General features: G+C 35.2%; 1 protein-coding gene across 2 annotated transcripts in view; it reads right to left on the bottom strand.

Moving 5' to 3' along the window:
- The window catches only part of VTA1 (vesicle trafficking 1), a 65827-nt gene that overhangs the window by 17249 nt on the left and 27076 nt on the right, over positions 1-21502 (bottom strand). For both annotated transcript variants that reach the window (XM_007450305.1, XM_007450304.1), the window contains 2 exons: positions 9221-9329; positions 3661-3834 (listed from right to left, as the gene is read on the bottom strand). In XM_007450305.1, coding sequence (XP_007450367.1) covers positions 3661-3834; positions 9221-9329 — 283 coding nt within the window. The remainder of the gene's footprint in view (positions 1-3660; positions 3835-9220; positions 9330-21502) is intronic.

Genomic DNA, 21502 nt, shown 5'->3' with positions numbered 1-21502 from the left:
AAAATGGACAACCTGGAAGAAACAGACAAATTCTTAGAAAAGCACAACCTTCCAAGACTGAACCAGGAAGAGATAGAAAATATAAACAGACCAATCACAAGCACTGAAATTGAAACTGTGATTAAAAATCTTCCAACAAACAAAAGCCCAGGACCAGATGGCTTCACAGGTGAATTCTATCAAACATTTAGAGAAGGGCTAACACCTACGCTTCTCAAACTCTTCCAAAATACAGCAGAGAGAGGAACGCTCCCAAACTCATTCTATGAGGCCACCATCACCCTGATACCAAAACCAGACAAAGATGTCACAAAAAAAATTACAGACCAATATCACTGATGAACATAGATGCAAAAATGGAAATAAAAACAAAACTAAACAAATGGGACCTAATGAAATTTAAAAGCTTTTGTACAGCAAAGGAAACCATAAACAAGACAAAGACAACCCTCACAATGGGAGAAAATATTTGCAAACGAAGCAAATGACAAAGGATTAATCTCCAAAATATACACGCAGCTCATGCAGCTCAATATCAAAAAAACAATCAACCCAATCCAAAAATGGGCAGAAGACCTAAACAGACATTTCTCCAAAGAAGATATACAGACTGCCAACAAACACATGAAAGGATGCTCAACATCACTATCATTAGAGAAATGCAAATCAAAACTACAATGAGGTATCACCTCACACTGGTCAGAATGGCCATCATCAAAAAAATCTACAAACAATAAATGCTGGAGAGGTGTGGAGAAAAGGAAACCCTCTTGCACTGTTGGTGGGAATGTAAATTGATAAAGCCACTATGGATAACATATGGAGTCTCCTTAAAAAACTAAAAATAGAACTACCATATGACCCAGCAATCCCACTTCTGGGCACATACCCTGAGAAAACCATAATTCAAAATGAGTCATGTACCACAATGTTCATTGCAGCACTATTTACTATAGCCAGGACATGGAAGCAACCTAAGTGTCCATCGACAGATGAATGGATAAAGAAAACGTGGCACATATACACAATGGACTATTACTCAGCCATAAAAAGAAACGAAATTGAGTTATTTGTAGTGAGGTGGATGGACCCTGAGTCTGTCATACAGAGTGAAGTGAGAAAGAGAAAAACAAATACTGTATGTTAATACATATATATGGAATCTAAGAAAAAAATAATGGTTCTGATGACCCTAGGGGCAGGAAAGGAATAAAGATGTGGACGTAGAGAACGAACCTGAGGACACAGGGAGGGGGAGGGGTAAGCTGGGACGAAGTGAGAGAGCAGCACTGACATATATACACTACCAAATGTAAAAGAGATAGCTAGTGGGAAGCAGCCGCACAGCACAGGGAGATCAGCTCGGTGCTTTGTGACCACCTAGAGAGGTGGGATAGGGAGGGTGGGAGGGAGATGCGAGAAGGAGGGGATATGGGGATGTATATATATACATATAGCTGATTCACTTTGTTATAAAGCAGAAACTAACACAACATTGTAAAGCAATTATACTCCAGTAAAGATGTTAAAAAAAAAAAAAAGATAACCAACAAGGACCTACTGTATAGCAAAGGAAACTCTACTCAATATCCTGTAATAGGGGCTTCCCTGGTGGCGCACTCGTTGAGAATCTGCCTGCAAATGCAGGGGACACGGGTTCGAGCCCTGGTCTGGGAGGATCCCACATGCCACGGAGCAACTAGGCCCATGAGCCACAACTACTGAGCCTGCGCGTCTGGAGCCTGTGCTCCGCAACAAGAGAGGCCGCGGTAGTGAGAGGCCCTCGCACCGCGATGAAGAGTGGCCCCCACCTGCCGCAACTAGAGAAAGCCCTTGCACAGAAACGAAGACCCAACACAGCCAAAAATAAATAAATAAACTCCTACCCCCAACATCTTTAAAAAGAAAAATTCTATAATAAAATATATGGGAAAAGAAAGAGGAAAAAAAAAGGAAAAGGAAGCTAATTTGCTGAATGCTGATTTTGTGTTAGGCATAATAGTCAATTTTCATACTTCTTCCCCTTTAATAATTGAAACAACTATGAGATGTATCATTAATTTCATTTTAAAAGAGGGAATACCCTCAGTCGGGAACTGAGTAACAGTTGAGTTTGTGGTTTAGCAAGGAGTAGAAACTCATTACTAATACTATGTGACTCCCAAGTGTATTTTATTCTCACTTCACCCTTCTGTAAGGATGCTTGTGTTGGAGGCTCTTGGTCAGTTTTTAAACTTACTACCAATAGTATAACTTGAGCAGTATTTATCAAAGGCAAATACATCTAAATATGTAGCTGGTTTTGCTTACTTCATTCTACCCTGGAAATACTGAATATTCCCAAAAGATAATAAAATATTTAAAACAGTGTTCCATGAAATTTTACTTACAAAACTAATGGAAATTGGTCTATTAATTCCATCACATAGACCTTAAAGCAATGAAAAGTCAGGCAGGGTAAAATATACAGAATGATGATACTAAAGAAATCAGTGTTAAAATTATCTTGTTCATCAATATGCTTACAAAAATGTTTGTATTATTTGTAGATGATATGAAGTTGAAAGCTTTAAAATAGGAGGAAAGAAACTAATCATAATTGCTGTTACAAGGGTCAAAACAGAAAACTCTTAAATATTGTTCAACTCATGCAAAATAACCTAAATGGTTTGGGTAAACTGAGGCTGAAAATTTGAAAGTCAATGAAGTAATGGTGAATAACCGCAATAGTAGAAATCAAGGCGCAAAGACAACTTTTATTCTATTAATTAAATATTCTGAAATATATAGGTTACTACCATAGATTACCCTTATGCTGAGATAAAAGTTTAAAAACAATTTTTGGAAAAAAAATTAAAATTAATTAAATTTAAGATTTATTTAAACTATGGTTTTAAATGCTCGTCTATTTGGAAGTAAGGGTGATACTCTGTCAACAATACAAGTAAACAAGAGTATCTGCAACTTTCAAAAGTTTATCTTATGACATTGACTTATTCCTGGAGACTAGTTTTGTCAGATCTTTTTTCTATGAAAACACAAACATATAGTAGTAATTTATTCAAAGATAGCAGGCAACACTTCTGTGGTTTATGTTTAGACATGTTTGTAATATTAAAAAACCAAATCACCAAACCCCAAACCCCCTCCTTTCACTTGTCTGTGAATCCACTGCTATTGAGATTCTGTGCTCAAAGCTTGCTCCTTCATCAATAATACCCATGTTGAGGGCAGAGGCAGGGTCCTGAGGGAATAAGTCAAGAAAAATGAATCTTGTGATCACAGTGGGAACCTAACAGACACATCCTATAATAAGCCCCATTCACCTCAGTGCTATTCTTGAACAGTGAAGGGGAAAGAAAGGGAGGGGAAGAAAAAGAAAACAGCCACACACACAAAAAGCACAGGAACTTTACTTATTAATAAAACATAAGGGCAATAGTAATCAATTGCACATAAATATATTTTGCTATTTCTTAAAAAATTAAAATACAACTAATATTAAAACTTCAACGAAAAGGATGTAATTTTTTGGTGGGCTCAAGTGGAACTTAAAGATCTTATCATGCTTTAGGACCATCATTATGAGGCACAAATATGAGAAGTGCAGTTGTTATTTATGAAAGGAGAGTTCAAACTTGTTAAGCTTCAATTTCCTACCTGTGCTATGAGGCACTTCTGCTGGGGTATTAGCTGGAGCGTGGGCACCGGGAGGAATCTGTATTCCAGTATAGCTGCTTGATGGCATGTTGCTTGGGTCATACGTTGAAGATGATGCCTGAGGTGGCTGACTGGGCAGAGAGGCTGTTCCAGCATCTTCATTTTCCTCAACATCTATTATATAATATACATGCAATGTTAAATGAGGTCCACACAGTCCCTGATTCATGGGGTTTTTGTACGATGGTGCAAAAGTGATAGGAACTCAGTAGAAACCATACTTTGAATTTTGATCTTTTCCCAGGCTAGCGATATGCAGTATAGTACTCTCTGTGATGCTGGGCAGCTGCAGCCACAGCTCCCAGTCAGCCACGCAATCACAAGGGTAAAAAACTGATACACTTACAACCATTTTATTTTTCACTTTCAGTACACTATTCAGTAAATTACATGAGATATTCAACACTTTATTATAAAATAGGCTTTGTGTTAGATGACTTTGCCCAACTGTGGGCTACTGTAAGTGTTCTGAGCACTTTTAAGGTAGGCTGGGCTAAGCTATGATGTTCAGTAGGGTAGGTGTATTAAATGTATTTTCAAATTATATTTCCAATTTATGATGGGTTATCAGGATATAACCCCATTGTAAGTTGAGGAGGATCTGTATTTTGAAATAGAAATGCCGAATATTCTTATTTTGCTATACAGACATGACAGACATTTGAATGTAATTCTATTTAATGCAATTGATAAGCAGCTTCTCTTAAAATAATTGTTTTAATTTTTTTCCTTTTCTTAAAACACTTAGTTGTGCCTGGCAGTATGATCAACATTTCTTTAAATTAATACTTTCCAACTCTGTAAAATCTCTGCATATATTATATTTTTCTTAAAAATAAATTTTCTTTAAACCCATTCTTTAAATTTATGAAAAATGGAGGACATTTTTGGCAAAACATGTCACATTTATGCTCTCCATAAGAACTCTACTTTCTGACAGCTGCCTTTTACTCAATATTTATTGTTTACTAGCTATTAAATGATTACCTGTGTGTTGTTCAACAAATTAAGTAACAAAAACAAAGGAATAAAATTTCACATTGAGCTGTCTATCTATGTAGAAAGGATTAATAAGAGAGCCACTTTGTTGTTCCATATCCAAGTGGATATGGAAACGTAGAGTTTGAATGTTAACAGATATCCCTTCAGTTGGGCCTAAATTTTTCCTAGAACACTTTTTTGTACCAATCATATGGCTTCCTTAAGTATTTTCTGACAATACGGTGACATAGTACTGTTTTCAAAAATTAAGTATACTTCTTTTTTTCTTACTCTAAATTAACTAAGGTATAGTATCTATTATTTTTTTTACTAGTTTTACTAGAATTCAATTCCAGAATGACAGAAAATTAGACTTTTATTAAACATAATACCTTTTACACCTAGAATATCTTATAAAATTTAAAAACACAGAGAATATAATGCTACATTGAGAAAAAGAAAAATCAGTTTTAAGGAAGAGTTTTTGCATACATATTCAGATTTAATAACATCCTCTTTTAAAGCCGTAAGCCATTTCTGAGCAGACACTGTTAGATTAACACCTAATGACACCAGGGTATTTTTTAAATTAACAGGTTGAAAAGTATACAATGAAAATATTCTCCTTTATATCTAAAAGGATTATTAGTATTCTATAGTATTCTATAGCTAACAATTTTCTACTATCCAGAAGCTCTATAAAAACTGAATGAAAATAATGAATAAAAATTACAAGCTCAATTTAAGCCAATTTTGGGAAAGCAAAATAAAAATTACATAGATTTAATAATCTATAGTATTATAGAGGGCTTGAAACAACCATTTCAGAACAAAAGAGATCAAGATAATAATCAACACTTTCAAGAGAAAAAGGTTAAAAAGTTTAAGATTAGAGAAAGTCACTGATGCTGAAAGAGTGCCTGAAAAACAAAATTGATCATTTATGGTATTTCAGTGTATCTAGAATGATACCTCTGAAATACTACTGAAAAGTAAAATGATATGTTTAAAACAACAAAGATTTTTTTCATGGTGTATTTTCATACATAAGCATATATAAGCAGTAAAGTATCTTTCAAATCAAATGTTTGAGAGTAATTATGAATATTACATGTATTTTTACATTTACTACACATATGTGTATGTACCTTACATGTAATAAGATAACAGAAGTGTCTCTGCTTCAGACTCCAATTTAATATGATTACTAAAGGTGAAAAAAGGTTGGTTCCATCTTTGGTTTTAATTCTTAAGCAACCCATTCCCCCCGGGTGATCCAGCATTTTACTTTGGCTTCACTTCTTCCTTTCAAACTGACAACTCCAAAATTCTACTTTCAGCCGTGACCTTTCTTCTGAAATCTTGGGTAGAATATCTAATCGCTACTGAACTTCTTCAAGCAGTAATCACATTAGCATCTCAATGCCTTCCCTTGACTTTTCCCATCAACCTGCTTATCTTGTATTAGCCATTTCTTTGAATGGAATCACCATGCCTCTGAGCACAAAAGCCCAAAACAGGAATCATTTTCTGTTTTCTCCCTCTTGTTTCATATTAAACTGTTCCTTGATCCTACTGATTACACTTCCTTAACTATACTTCCTTCTCTTTATTCCCCTCTGGCCAATATCTTACCCAGATTTTCATTATTTATAATTTGGATTACTGCTCCTGGATTCACCTTACAACCTGCAGAATTATCTTTCTCCAATTAACTCTTAAAAACATTTTTCTTTTTTTTCCTTTCTTTCAGTTCTTACAGTTGGCCAGGTCTCAATCCGCCTCCCTGCCTTTGAAGATGCTATTCTCTTCAGTTGTAGCATCCTTCTCTTTTTTCTTTACCTGACTTAATTAGTTCAATTTATCTTTTAAGACTCAGCTCAGGCATCACTTCTTACCAACATGTACTATAACTACTTATTAACCTATAGCTCCCCATGAGAATGCAAGCTCTTATAGTACAGGACCATGTCTTATCCAACCCTAGTACCCAGGTAATGCTGACAAAATGACTTTAAAAAAGAAAAAAAAAGTTTCTTAAAAAATGAATGAAAAAAATGTGTAAGATTTAAAAAATGCAAGCACAGGGTATGTCCTAGGAAATGGGAGGTCATTACAAATTTGGGGCTCTATACCATGGCTAAATCACAGCAGTGTTTCTCATAATGTTGGTACTATGTTCTCAAGGGAAGACTAGATTATGTTAAGTTGATTGGTTGATTGGGACATTTTCCTGGAAGGCTCAATGGGGAAAATATATACGTATTAAGTCTTGTTATCTGGTTGAGGAAAAAATGCACCCACTTAAATGTAGAATAAGAGCATAGACGTTAGAATTATAAAGATTTGGGTTCAAATCCTAGGTTCCATTAACTAGTCATTAGAGCTTGGATAGGGATGCCCAGCTACCAACAGAATTATATGGGGACTAAATTAGATGATATATGTAAAATGTCTATCACAGCGCCTAACACCTAGCATGTGCTCTATAAGTTATAAATATTATCATAAATTATGAAAATACTTTATTAAATATATATTTTATAATAAACTATAAATACATACATAAAATAGCTCTGCAGAATTCACATGAAGGAAGACTTTTACAGAAAGGCAGGATTCAGACAGGTAAAGAAAGATGAACATTTTAGGAGGGAGAAATGGTTTTAATTAAAGAAAGAGACAAAGGTACTTTCTTGCTGTTAACTTCTATGGATGTAATAAAGGGTTTATATAGGTGTTATGGACTGAACTATCCCCCCAAAATTCGTATGATGAAGCTGTCACCCCCAATGTGACGGTATTTGGAGACAGGGTTTTTAGAGGTAACTACAGGTTAAATGAGGTCATAAGGGAGGAGCCCTAATCCAACAGGAATGATCTGCGCCTCTCCCCCTCCTTTGCCCCCTCTCCTTGACACTCCACCATATAAGAACAGAAAGAAGGTGGTCCTCTGGAAGCCAGGAAGTAGATTTTCACCAGAAACCAAACTCTGCTGGACCTTGATCTTGGATTTTCCAGCCTCCAGAACTGTGAGAAAATAAATGCCTTTTGTTTAAGCCACCCCGTCTACGGTATTTTGCTATGGCAGCCCTAGTGGACTAAGACAACAGGAGACAGGAGTAGGAAATAAAACTGGTCAGTGCCAGATGGTGGCGAGTCTTGCTTGGTAGGCTAAGGATCTTGGATCTTTTCCTTTGGAAAACTGAAAGTGACTAATAGTTTTGTAAACAGTAGGACTAACATGAAACATGCCTGACTGTGGTCAGTATTAAAGCAGCGAAGTAAGTATGTAAAACATTGCAAAATATTAAAAGAAAAAGTGAGAAATAAGGTTGTAGCAATACACTTGAAAAAATCCAATTTCACCGCCATGCTGTAAATAACTCCAAAACTTAACCATGTCTTAGAATAGTTAACTTTAAACACTTAATAACAACTTAATATTACAGTATTCATGCTATAGTGGTAAAAAGAACAAAGGACTTTGAGTAATAATTCAACTTCTGGTTCTCCTTCTCTGTGGTTCTATGACATTACGCAGGCCAAAACCCAGAACCTCAATTTCCTCTTCTGTAAAACAGAAATAACATCAACTGTCTCTTGGAGATTTTTGAGGGTATGAGATACATGAAAATGATCTGCAAGCTTTAAGGTATTATATGAATGCAGGGCATTTATTATATGACTGCAAGAAGCATTCTATGTGAAAAAGGCTACCTCAAGATTAAACAAGGATATATCATGAAGTGTCCTTCAGGAACAGATAGCAAAAAATTCACTTGAAATGATGCATAAAAGCTTGCTTCTCTAGGAGAAGAGCTGCAAAAATAGTTTACACATAGTATTTATATGTAGAACTGTAGTGTTGCTTTTTTACTGAGTGGCATTATAAAATTCTAAATAGTCCTCCAAATGAATGAATACATAAACCAACCAACCAGATGTAGAACAGTGTGTGTATTACCAATTGTGTGAAAAAAGTGAGGGTATATATTCCTATTTCCTAGTAATTTATAAAAAATAATCTCTGTAAAAATACACAAAACACTAAAAACATTATTTACTTATTTGGGTTTCAGTAGAATCTGGGAAGATAAAGGGTATGGTGGAAAGGAGAATTTCACTTCATATTTCTTATATACTGTATACATTTCTAACCATGTGAAAGTATTACCTGCCCCTCTCTCCACAAAAAACCCACCTCAGGTATATACAAAATAAATTCAGTGTTCTTTGCGGTTTGGAAACACTTTATAGATTAAAAAAGGATTGCCTGTCCCACGTAGGAAAGAAATCTGATTAGAGGCCGGAGACAGATATTAGAGCAGTTGACACAGACAGATATTAGAACAATTTGGCCTTAATTTTTCACTTGTCCCTAAGTTTATCATTTTACACCTGATTTTGGACCTGATGAAGGAAACAAAATTGTATCACTCCTTCTAAAACCTCTGAATAATAATATATTAAGCAATTGTGATTCTACTATATCATTTTACTTAGATAAAATACATACCATTATCTTCTTCAATCCCAACAGGCCCTGCTTGAGGAGTCTCTCCATTCTTTAAACAATTGTGAATATATGTTGCCTTCCACCTTGCATACTTTCTGTGTTTCACATTCTAAAAGAAATATTTTTATGTCAATGTTAGACTACAGTAAAAAAGTCAAATAAAAATGTACATTATGATGACCTACATCATACTTCTGTGATAAAACCTATTTTTGCACAGTACAGCTCTGAAATATTCTGGCAATCTCCCCACCTTATCATGGGATTCTACCAACTGCCTAGGGCTTGACAGACTTCATGAAAAGCCATCTTCCTCAAGACACATAATTAGTTCTCTTTTGTGGTTTTGTGTTCCAGAAAAGGTCTACAATGGAACTACAGGAGTGTCCTTTCAGCAAAACTGGCAACTTTTATGCATAGGACAAAAATAGGCTAAATTGAATTTAAAATTAAACATAAAGTAACAACATACTAAATGATTCTCACTAAAGAGGGAAAAATTAATCTGTACAAATATATGAAAACAAACAAACAAAAAACTAAGATGCTATAGTGGTTACAGCAAACACATGAACATTAGACCGACAGCTACGCAAACTTGACCTTTTAACTTATGTTATTTACCAGCTCTAAATCTCAGTTACCTCGGTTCTAAAAAGGGGAAAATAATACATCACTGGGTTGCTGTAAAAAGAAATGGAAAATCAGTGAAGAACCTGCTAGTTGCCTCTCCTTCTTTCCTGGCTTAAAATTTATGCTACATGCTATAAAATAAGACAAAAATTAGCTTTAAAAATACAAGAGTAAAATCTGTTAGAATTTCGGATGGACTACTGATTTTCAGTTTAATTTTCATTTGACCTTTATTATAATCATGGACCAGTGGCACTGCTAACACCTGGGAGCTTGTTAGAAATGCAGACTCTTCTAGCCCACCCCAGACTTCCTCAACCACAATCTGCACTGCATCAAGACCCCCCAGGTGATCTGTATGCACATTAAAGTTGGAGAGAACACATGACTTTATTATGTTGAAAACAACTGTAATTTGCATTTTGTAAAGATCCACTAAGTCATCAATAACTATAAGTACTGCATACAGTCCAGATACTTAGTTGAGTATTCTGTAATGTGAGATTCTCTACATACTACTATAGATAAGTAGTACAACATAAAGAAACCTAAAAAAAAGTAACCCTTCAAATTACTGAATTTGTATATTTAACTTCTCTTCTCTTATAAAACAATCCTCTCATATATTCCATTTTTTAAAAAAGTTCCATACGTTGATTCTCATTTTCTTCCAGGTACAATTATATTTTGCTCCACTTCCCCTTACCTGGTCCTTACCACAACCTTGAAATTTAGGCAGGTTGTGTTTTACTCACACTAAGGCTCTGAGACATTAAAAGACTGACTCAATGTAAATACAGATTAACCTGGCATTCAAGGCCTTCTACACTGTAGACATGGCTTCAGTCTCATTTCCTACCATTTCCCTCAAACCAGCTGGGATTCTGCCTCACCTGCAGTCTTTCTCGTGCTATTCTCCCTGTCTCATACGGTTTCCTCTTCTGCCAAAAGTCTCCTCTTCTCTTAGGTTCAGTTCAAATGTTTATTCCCGTATGAGCTACCCTGACTCCCGGCAAGTCAACAGCTATTTATCATTTACTCAAGTCAGGCACCATGCTAAGTGCTAGAGGTAATGGGATGAACAAGTTAGGCATGAGCTTTGGAGTCCAATGTGAAAGCCAGGCAATAACTTCCATCACTAAATGTGACACCTGTATTATCTGAAGTCCATAATATTTTCTTCATCTTTTTCTCTTAGGATTCTATAATCCCAACATTATAGAGATGAGAAAGTGGCATTACAAAAGTAAAATGACTTACCCCATGTCACACTAGTAGTCAACCCAGCCATTCAATTTAGGGCTGTTCTGGTAAGCTACAATTAGCAAACTGCAATTTGCAATTTAGACAGGAATATATACAATAAAGGAAAGTGTGCTTTTTTTAAATTATTTTTTTAACACCTTTATTGGAGTATAATTGCTTTACAATGGTGTGTTAGTTTCTGCTGTATAATAAAGGGAATCAGATATATGTATACATATATCCCCTCCCTCTTGCGTCTCCTTCCCACCCTCCATATCCCACCCCTCTAGGCGGTCGCAAAGCACTGAGCTGATCTCCCTGTGCTATGCGGCTGCTTCCCACTAGCTAGCTATTTTATATTTGGTAGTGTATATATGTCCATGCCACTCTCTCACTTTGTCCCAGCTTACCCTTCCCCCTCCCCGTGTCCTCAAGTCCATTCTCTACATCTGTGTCTTTATTCCTGTCCTGCACCTAGGTTCTTCAGAACCAGAAAATGGGCTTTTAAATGGTACTTTAAATATAAAGAGAATCATTTTGAAAGTAAATGAATAAATTGCTTAGGAAAGTTTAAGTTACCTTCTTTTGGAGTCTTAGAAACGAGACAGATTTTCTTTGGTCTGAAATAATTTAACATCATCTAAAGCCTTAATTGGGTAAGTCGTATTGTAATGACTTTAGAAGGTTCCTTCATTCCTAATTTCATAGTATGAACAGTGTAGAGACATTTAAACTACATTGGGTTCCTTCATTAGTATGTGAAGTTTAAGAAACATTACTCTAACCTGAAATGGGTTCATTTTAATAAATAACATTTAAAAAAATTTCCCCAAAGCAGATAAATCAACACAACAGTTTGATTTTTATTCCACACTATTTCCAAGACATCGCTAGAAACTGGTGCTTAAATTTTGAGCAGATTTTGGCAGTTGTAACTCAAAACTAATTCACCTTTTCATTGTTTTCTTTAAAATAAAGGATGCTAAATATTAAACAATATTTGAAGAGGAGAATTTCAAGATGTCAACATTGTTGAAATCTTTTAACTTCTTTTGGCTGATTAGACATCCTTTCTGGGAAACAGGAATTACAAAAAGAACTTTTACTTTTGTCCCTGGCCTCTATGTTCCTGTTTTGTAACTGGATTGATGAGAGTCACTGACAACTGCAAATTTTAGCCACTGAGTCAGCAGTGGTTAAATAAGAATTTTCATTTAATTTTTAAATCATTTGCACTTGCTACACTGAAGAATGACTGGCCAGCAAACACCATTCATACGTTAAAACAGGGGTTCTCAAACCTGGTGCATGTAACAATCATATTAGGGTATAATAAAAAAATAAATTCCTGGGACTTCCCTGGTGATCCAGTGGTTAAGACTTCACCTTCCAATGCAAGGGGTGCGGGTTTGATCCCTGTTTGGGAAGCTAAGATCCCACATGCCTCACGGCCAAAAAACCAAAACATAAAACAGAAGCAATACTGTAACAAATTCAATAAAGACTTTAAAAAAATGGTCCACATGTAAAAAAAAAATTCCTGGCCCAAATTATAGAAAACCTGATATAAATCATTCTCCATTAGCATACCAAAAAGCCACCTTGAAAGAGAATGCTTTATTTTTTTAACATCTTTATTGGAGTATAATTGCTTTACAATGGTGTGTTAGAAAATGCTTTATATTAGCTGTCTCCAATTCTTCCTCTTGAACCCATCCTAGTCAAGTTTTTATCCCTAGCATGCACTGCAACTGCTTTTGTCAAGGTTAAGGATTGCTTTTCTTGCTAAATCCAAAGCTTAGATGTCACCTTACTTGTCCCCATTAACGTGGAAAGTTGAGTACTCCCTCCTCCTCGCAACCCCCTTTTCACTTGCTTTCCTGGTTATCAAGGTCTTCTGGTTTTGCCTCACTGGGTGTTCCTTTTCAGACCTTCATAGTGATTCTTTCTCATCTCCAGGGTGGGGAGTGCCACAGACTTCAGCTCTTAGACTTCTTGTCTTGTTTTCAACACTTTACCTTGACGACCTCTTCCAGTCTAATGGCTTTAAATACTGTGCGGTCAACTCCCAAATTCATATTCTCTGCTCAGACCTCTCTTCTGAACTTCAGGATGTATACATTCAACTCAACATTTCACTTGTACATCTGACAGCTCAAAACATCCAAAGTTCAAAACCGATTTCAGATCTTCCTGCTGCTCAATTCGTTCCTCCACGTCAGTAAATATCTTGTAGTTGTTCAAGCCCCAACCTTTGAAGTCATTTTTGAGCCCTCTATTTCGCTCATATTCTACCAATGAATCTTAAATTCTGTCAGTTCTACATTCAAAATGTATCCAGTTTCTCACTACTGCAATTTCTGGTCTGAGCCACCACTGCCCTCACTTTGATTATTAATAATATACTAACGGTGCCCCTGTTTCCACCGTTGTCCATTATAATGCAAGTAATAACACTTCAAAGATAGCAGTCAAATCCTGTCAACTCTATTTGAACTCCCCTTCCCCACCGTTACCTGCCAGCACTTTCCTCACTCTAGATTCAGCCACGTTGTATTCCTTGCTATGTCTTGAACTTTAACAGGTACCTGTGCTGTTCACAAATCTTTGCACTTTCTCTTGTCTCTTCCTGGAACATCTGTATGATTCACTCCCTTACTTCTTCAGGGCTTTGCTAAAATGTTGCCTTCTTAGTGAGACATTCCCCAAATACCTTATTTAAATTGACCTTCCTATCCCTGCCATGGGATCCCTAGCATGATATTTATCATATGACATACTATACATTTTATGTGTTTATTTGCTTACTGTCTGTCTTCACCAGAGGAATGTGATAACCACGAGGGCAGGGATTTAATCCACTGCTGTATTACTACTGCCTAGAACAGTGTTTAGCATGTAGTAGACATTAACAAATATTTGGTGAATGAATGAATGGACAGTAGATTCTGGAATCCAATTTTTTTTTTTTTTAAATCAAGTATCGCAAACGATTCTGAAGCTGGCTGTCCTAGAATGGCACTAAGAAAAACACTGAACTGGAGTGAAACACTTTTTGCTAACGAATAAATGTGAACATTAAACTTCAGTACACAGTTTCACTTAAGCTTGCAGAGAGGGGTCAGTGGATAAGGTGAAGGGTGTCCTTGAAACCCCCTGAATTATATGAAAAAAAAGCAATACACATATGCATGGGAGAGAAGCCACAGCTTTCATAACATTTCAAAGTAGTTAGTCACACAAAAGAAAATAAGAATCCCTAAGTTGGTGGTAACATCACAGATAACACATTTATACTCTTAGGCCCTCAATTCTTCCAAGTATATTACACAAACAAGGGCTCTATATAACTCCCAGGAACACTGGACATAGCACAATGAGAAACACTTTAAAAATACATATTCAACAAACTTACTATCTTGATTCAAATATTAAAGTGTTATCACAAATAATACGTATTTCCTGGAGACTTATTCAAAATTTTTATACCTTTATATTTTTCAAAGCAACTAGAATTTTATAAAACAAATTTTAAAAATGAGAGTAAAACTGTACCAAAAAATCTTAACTATAATACACAAATACTTAAATTTACTCTATTTTTATAATATTTGAAAGGTACACTCCAATTAGCTGAAAGATATCCAAAGAAGATATGAACATTAACTATTTAAAACTTAATCCACCAGGGCAAGAAAAGAAGCCAATGCTATCATCTGGGGGGGGAAAATATATATATATACATATATATAGTTTTGTGAAGGAACTTTATATAATTTCATCAAGCTTGGAGAAAAGTTTTAAAACTAGTACACGATGTCTTTCACTCAGATCACCCAATTGCTTACATTTTGTATTATCAATCTACTCATATAAGCATGGACTTACTATGCACATATTAATATGCAAAATGTTTACTGCATTTTTTCTGTACCAATTAAGAGTAAGTTGGAAGTCACTCTGCCCCCTTACCCTTTCATTTATCATTTTCCAAGATCAAGGACAATCTCACACACAATGGTTATTAAAATCAGGAAATTTAACACTTACACAAGAATACTGTTTGATCCACAGTCCCAATAAATTCTGTCAATTGGCCCAATGATGTCCTTGGTAGTTCCTCCCCTGGGTCTATTTAACTTAAAAAGCATACATTATTTAGTTGTCATTATCTTTTTAGCCCTTAATCTGGAACAGCCTTTGTTAGTGTTTCTTGACCTTGACATTTCAGTTTGGATTTGTCTGATGTTTCCTCATGATTAGGTTCAGATTATGGATTTTCCACAGGATTTGCACTGAAGTGGTATTTGCCTTTCTCACTTCATCTTATTAGGAGCCACATAATATCAGCTGGTCCCAATACTGACTGTGTTAGGTTTGAGGACTTGGTTAAAGTGGCGTCTGACAGGTTTTTCCATTACTGGCTTACTATTTTCCCCTCTAAAATTAATAAGCAATCTGAGGGGAGACTTTTAGAGACTAATGTAAATATCCTGCTAGTCACCAAATTTTCTACCCACTAGTTTTAAATCCCATTAATGATTTCTAACTTCACTGTCATTTCTCTATTTATTAGTTAGAACGCTACTGTAAGGAGCTTTCTCTGTCCTTCCATTATTTATTTATTCATTCATTTATTTATTCCACTGTATGTTTCAGTAGGGACGAATGAATTCTTATTTTATTCAATGCATTACCTATTACTACCATTCATATTTCAATAGTCAAATTGTCCCTGATGCCGACAGTGGGAACCCTTTCAAGTTGGCTTCTGGATCCTTCTGACATGTTCCTGTGATTACGTGAACCATTTCTTTACTTTCTGGCACAGTAAGAAGATCCAGCTTCATTTAGTACTTTCCCTTACCCAGCCCTAGATTCAGTCCTTTCTATAAAAGTCCTGGCTCCTTTTATAGATGAAGGGTATGTAGAACCCAAAACCAGGCACTAGAGGTGCTCACTGTTATTGATGCATCATTGCTTCTAGGTTCTTTCAGTACAGAGATATAGGAACTATGTTTTATGTGCATGTGTACACACACCTATGCATATATGCTGTATATACAAATACATGCATATACTGTATATGCACACATTTATAGTATACATACATACTGCTTATAGAAATATATCTATTTTGCCTTATTTGTATATTTAAAAGCATGAGTTAATATGGACATCTCCAACGCCAATCCAACAATATAATACAATCTAGTGTTCTCCCACCCCCCACTGTAACTTCTTTCCCCCAGAAGTGAGAAATCTGGCTCCCTCAATATATTTACTCATTTGCACAATCCTCGAATATAGAGTAAGCAGTTTTAGAATTGCCAACTCAATATCATCAAGAAAAACCAAACCTACAAACAATAGTTCAATATTTAACTTTTTTTTGCAGTAAAACTGATATACCTTGAGATGTATAAATCTTAAGTGTATAGTTTGAGTTTTGACAAAAAAGATCTACCTGTGTAAAACATACTCCTATCAAAATACAACATTTCTAGTTCCCCAGGAAGCTCCTTTATATCCCTTTCCGGATCAACTTCCCCTTGCCATACACCAAAAAACTCCTAATTTTCTTCACTAGAATCAAGTTGTCTATTGCAGTACCATATATGAAGGGAATCATACAGTTTGTATTCTTTTGGGTCTTTTTTTGCTCAACATAATGTCTACAAAATTGATCCATGTTTTAAGGTATATCAGTAGCCTCTTTTTATACCTTAGTAACAGCACAATTTATTTATCAGTTCTTCTGCTGGTGGACATCTGGGTTGTTTACACAGCTTTGGGATATCATGAATAAAGTTCCTATGAGCACTCCTGAACAGGTCTTTTCTGGACATATGTTTTCCTTTTTCTTGAATAAACACCAAGGAATTGCTGGGTAAAAAGGTAGGTGTATGTTTAACTTTATAAAAATCTGCCAAATCTCTTCCCAAACTGGTTATGACATCTAACATTTTCACCAAGCGATGTACGAAAGCTCTTGTTTTCTTCACACATTCTAGCCAATATTGGATGTGGGCAGCCTTTATTCATTTTAGATAATTTTATTGCTTTTAAACTATTTATCCTACCAAGGACTGAGAGGGGGGTGTTAAAATCTCCAACGATTATTATGACTTTTTTCCTGTATTTTCTTTTATTTTTATCATGCTTTGTTTCATAAAGTTTAAAACTGCTATTAGGTACATAGACATTTATAACTGTGGTACCTTCTTAATGAATTTAATGAATCTTCTTGATATGAACTTAATGAACTTAATGAATCTTCTTGATAAGAAAATGTCCCATTTTACCTCTGGTAAAACATCATCTTAAAGTTTACTTTATCTAATATTAATATGGCCACCTCAGATTTTGCTAACTTAGTATTTGAATTGAATATTTTTTCATCCTTTCATTTTCAAAATATCTGTGTCTCTGTATTTAAAGGATGTCTCATAAATAGTATACAGTTAGGACTTGCTTTCTACTTTTAAATTGGAGTGTTACTCCATTTACATTTATAGTATGTACTGATAGAGCTGTATGCAGGCCTAAAATTTGCTATTTGTTTTATAGTAGTCCTATCTGCTTCTGTTTCCCTCTGTTCCCTTTCCCTGCCTTTTTTTTGAGGGGGGCGGCGGTTACCAAATATATATGTATAGTTACAATAAGTTTTAGTTAAATGGCATATATGTTTTTTAAAGAAACGAATAAAAAAGGAAATATATAGTTTTTAATGTATTTACTTATACACTGTATCAGTGTACTTTATTCCTTCCTATAAATCCAAGTTGTCATCTGGTATCATTTGCTTTCAGCGTGAAAAACCTCCTTTCTGCTGTTCTTTAGTTCTTTAGATCTTTAGTGCAGATCTGCTAGTAATGAAATAATTTATCTAAAAATGTCTTTTATTTTACCTTCATTATTTGAAGGGTAGCTCTGCTCTACATAAAAGTCTGAGCTGTCAGGTTCTTTTGCTTGTTTGCTTTTTTTTTCCAGTACTTTAAATATGCCAATTTCATTATCTTCTTGCCACAACTTTTTTAAAAAATGAGAAGCCATCCATCCTTCAAAGCATTGTTACCTTGTGCGTAATGTGTCGTTTCCCAAGACAGCTCCTTCAAGATTTCCTCTTCCATCACTGAACTTTACTGGTTGGACTATCACAACCAGTAAATGCTCTCAGGTACGGTTTCTTTGTATTTATTTTACTTGACGTTCACTGAGCTTCTTGGCTCCATAACTTTTTTTTTCACTCAATTTAGAAAATCTATGGTCATTATTTCTTCAACATTTTCTTTCTAGTCTCTTTTTTGGGACTCCAATTGTACATGCTAGACCTCCAAATATAGTAGTAATAATACACAATACGCCTATTTCTGAATAAATTTATCTTAATATACAAGATTGAGTAGATGAGGATAGTTTCCATTAAAATTTTCATGTATTTTATGTGGATGTCCTCTCTAAATACAGAATATTAGAATACTATCCATCAACTAATAAAAGCAAAATTAATGTTTTTTAAGCATTTACTATATGCTAGGTACTTTGTTAAAGGCTTTACATGTATTTTTTCATTTAAAATCCAAGACACCTTGAAGAAGTAGGTGTTACAATTTTCTTCATCTTACAGATGTGGGAACAGGCTTACATAAGTCAAATAACTTACCTAAAGTCACACAGTTATGAAGTGGCATATGGGATTTTGAGGCCAATGCCTGCAGTATTCTGAACCACATTATACTAACATTGCATGCAAAAATACTTCATTCATTTACAACTATTTGAAGATCATGTACAAGACACTGTTCTTGGCAATTATTATACAGAAGTGAATACAAGATACATGAAATTCCTACTCTAATAAGAGAGACAATACTACCCTCATATCTTTCTATTTATTATTACAGTTACTAAGAATGAGACCTTCAGTGTACAGTGAGAGCATGAAAACTTAAGGTATGGTGTATGTACAAAACACAATTTTGTAAGTAGATGAATTTCTCCTGATCTACCATGGTTTTCTAGGCTAGCAAGATGTTGCTTAATTCTGAACCTTACAGTGCAAATGAATACCTTAAATAGACTACCTCCCTTGCAGACAGCTATTCATGTATATTATTATTCCAGTTATGTTGCAGCCCTGTTTTTCAAGTAGGGAGAGTCCATGATTGAGATACAAACAGGATTCTCTGGGAGCTCCCATAGAGGGATGTAGATCAGTGCCCATCAAAATATGGTCCTAGAACCAGAGCTGGCCTGCAAACTGTTTACCACTTTTGTGACAAGACAGTACAGAAATTGAGAGCATTTAGGAAACTTATAGCAAATTAGGCTTGTATTTTATATGTCTTTTTAAGGTTTTATTTTTCTAGTTAATCATTATTTTTATTTTACAAAACAATCAGCTTGCAATAGAATGGAAATTAAGAAGAAAAAAATGCTAGACCTTTATCACACAGAGTTTGTTAATACTGTACTGGGCCATAGCATCTGGGGACAAGGAACTTTTATTTTCTGATTCTGTTTTCTCACTGTAATTCAGGGTTGTGAAGGGAAACAAGATATATCTAAAGTGTCTAAGCACAGTGCCAGGCAAATGGTAGGATTGGATCTCATCACTGTATTTTGTCATTACTACACCATATATCATCATACTCAGTTATTCTGCTTCTCTTTCCAAGTTGGAACACAAACCTTGTGAGGGCAGGAAAACATACCATATTCATTTGATTCCCCCAAATTAGCAGAAACTCAACAGATAAAGGCAAAATGGTATCTGTTCCTCAAACATTGCTAGAAGTGAAATAAATCTAAAATACAATAAAAGAAAGCCTATCAATACTGGCCAGAAGTAGTTAACACAAGATGTTAAAGTAGAAAAATAACTTATTTATATTTTGAACATCGTTTGCTTTAAAATACAAAATTAAAAATTTTAATATATACTTCTGGTGACTCTATACCTAAAACTGGGACACTGATTCCAAGACAGTTATAACTGGAATGGTAGAAGTTTACAATGACAACAAATTTAATCAAATTCTGAGATGGAACTGTATATATAAAGCACAGTTAAAAGAGTTAAATACATATAACTAAACAGATAGGAGTGTTCAGAAACAGAATAGCAACGAAGTATTTTTTTTTAAGTTGAAGATTAAAGAAAACACAGACTTTTAAAATTTTTGTGAATACTGCAAACTATGAAAAATTGACATGAAATTAAAAGGAAAAAATGTCAGGAAACAGACCAAGAAAAATGAGATCTATTACATTTTAGATGAGTTATGAAAGTTCCATGTAAACAAGTCTGAACATTATCTTCAACTATAGATTGAAAAATGAAAAGCTAAACTATAGCAACTTTTGAAATATCTATAGCTAAATAGCTACTAAATAGTTACTGTTTTTACTCTGAGATTTTACCCAATGTGCAAATTTACAGCTACTGCCAGAGAAGATTTAAGAGTAGAATGAGACAGTCTCCCCTTTGAGGACTTGCAGTATAATTTACTCCAAAATACAATATATAAAACTTAAGTCAGGGACTTCCCTGGTGGTGCAGTGGTTAAGAATCTGCCTGCTCAAAAAATCTAGAAACAATAAATGCTGGAGAGGGTGTGGAGAAAAGGGAACACTCTTGCACTGCTGGTGGGAATGTGAATTGGTTCAGCCACTATGGAGAACAGTATGGAGGTTCCTTAAAAAACTACAAATAGAACTACCATATGACCCAGCAATCCCACTACTAGGTATATACCCTGAGGAAACCAGAATTCAAAAAGAGTCATGTACCAAAATGTTCATTGCAGCTCTATTTACAACAGCCAGGAGATGGACACAACCTAAGTGTTCATCATCGGATGAATGGATAAAGAAGATGTGGTACATATATACAATGGAATATTACTCAGCCATAAAAAGAAATGAAATTGAGCTATTTGTAATGAGGTGGATGGACCTAGAGTCTGTCATACAGAGTGAAGTAAGTCAGAAAGAGAAAGACAAATACCGTACGCTAACACATATATATGGAATCTAAGGAAAGAAAAAAAAAAGGTCATGAAGAACCTAGGGGTAAGACAGGAATAAAGACACAGACCTACTAGAGATTGGACTTGAGGACACAGGGAGGGGGAAGGGTAAGCTGTGACAAAGTGAGAGAGTGGCATGGACATATACACTACCAAACGTAAAATAGATAGCTAGTGGGAAGCAGCCACATAGCACAGGGAGATCAGCTCAGTGTTTTGTGACCACCTAGAGGGGTGGCATACAGAGGGTGGGAGGGAGACGCAAGAGGGAAAAGATATGGGAACATACGTATATGTATAACTGATTCACTTTGTTATAAAGCAGAAACTAACACACCACTGTAAAGCAATTATACTCCAATAAAAATGT

The sequence above is a fragment of the Lipotes vexillifer genome, unplaced genomic scaffold, assembly GCF_000442215.2.
Source record: "Lipotes vexillifer unplaced genomic scaffold, Lipotes_vexillifer_v1.1 scaffold112, whole genome shotgun sequence".
NCBI classification, from domain to species: Eukaryota; Metazoa; Chordata; class Mammalia; order Artiodactyla; family Lipotidae; genus Lipotes; species Lipotes vexillifer.
Note: the sequence above shows the minus strand (reverse complement) of the source record. Positions and strands in the feature narration are given on the sequence as shown.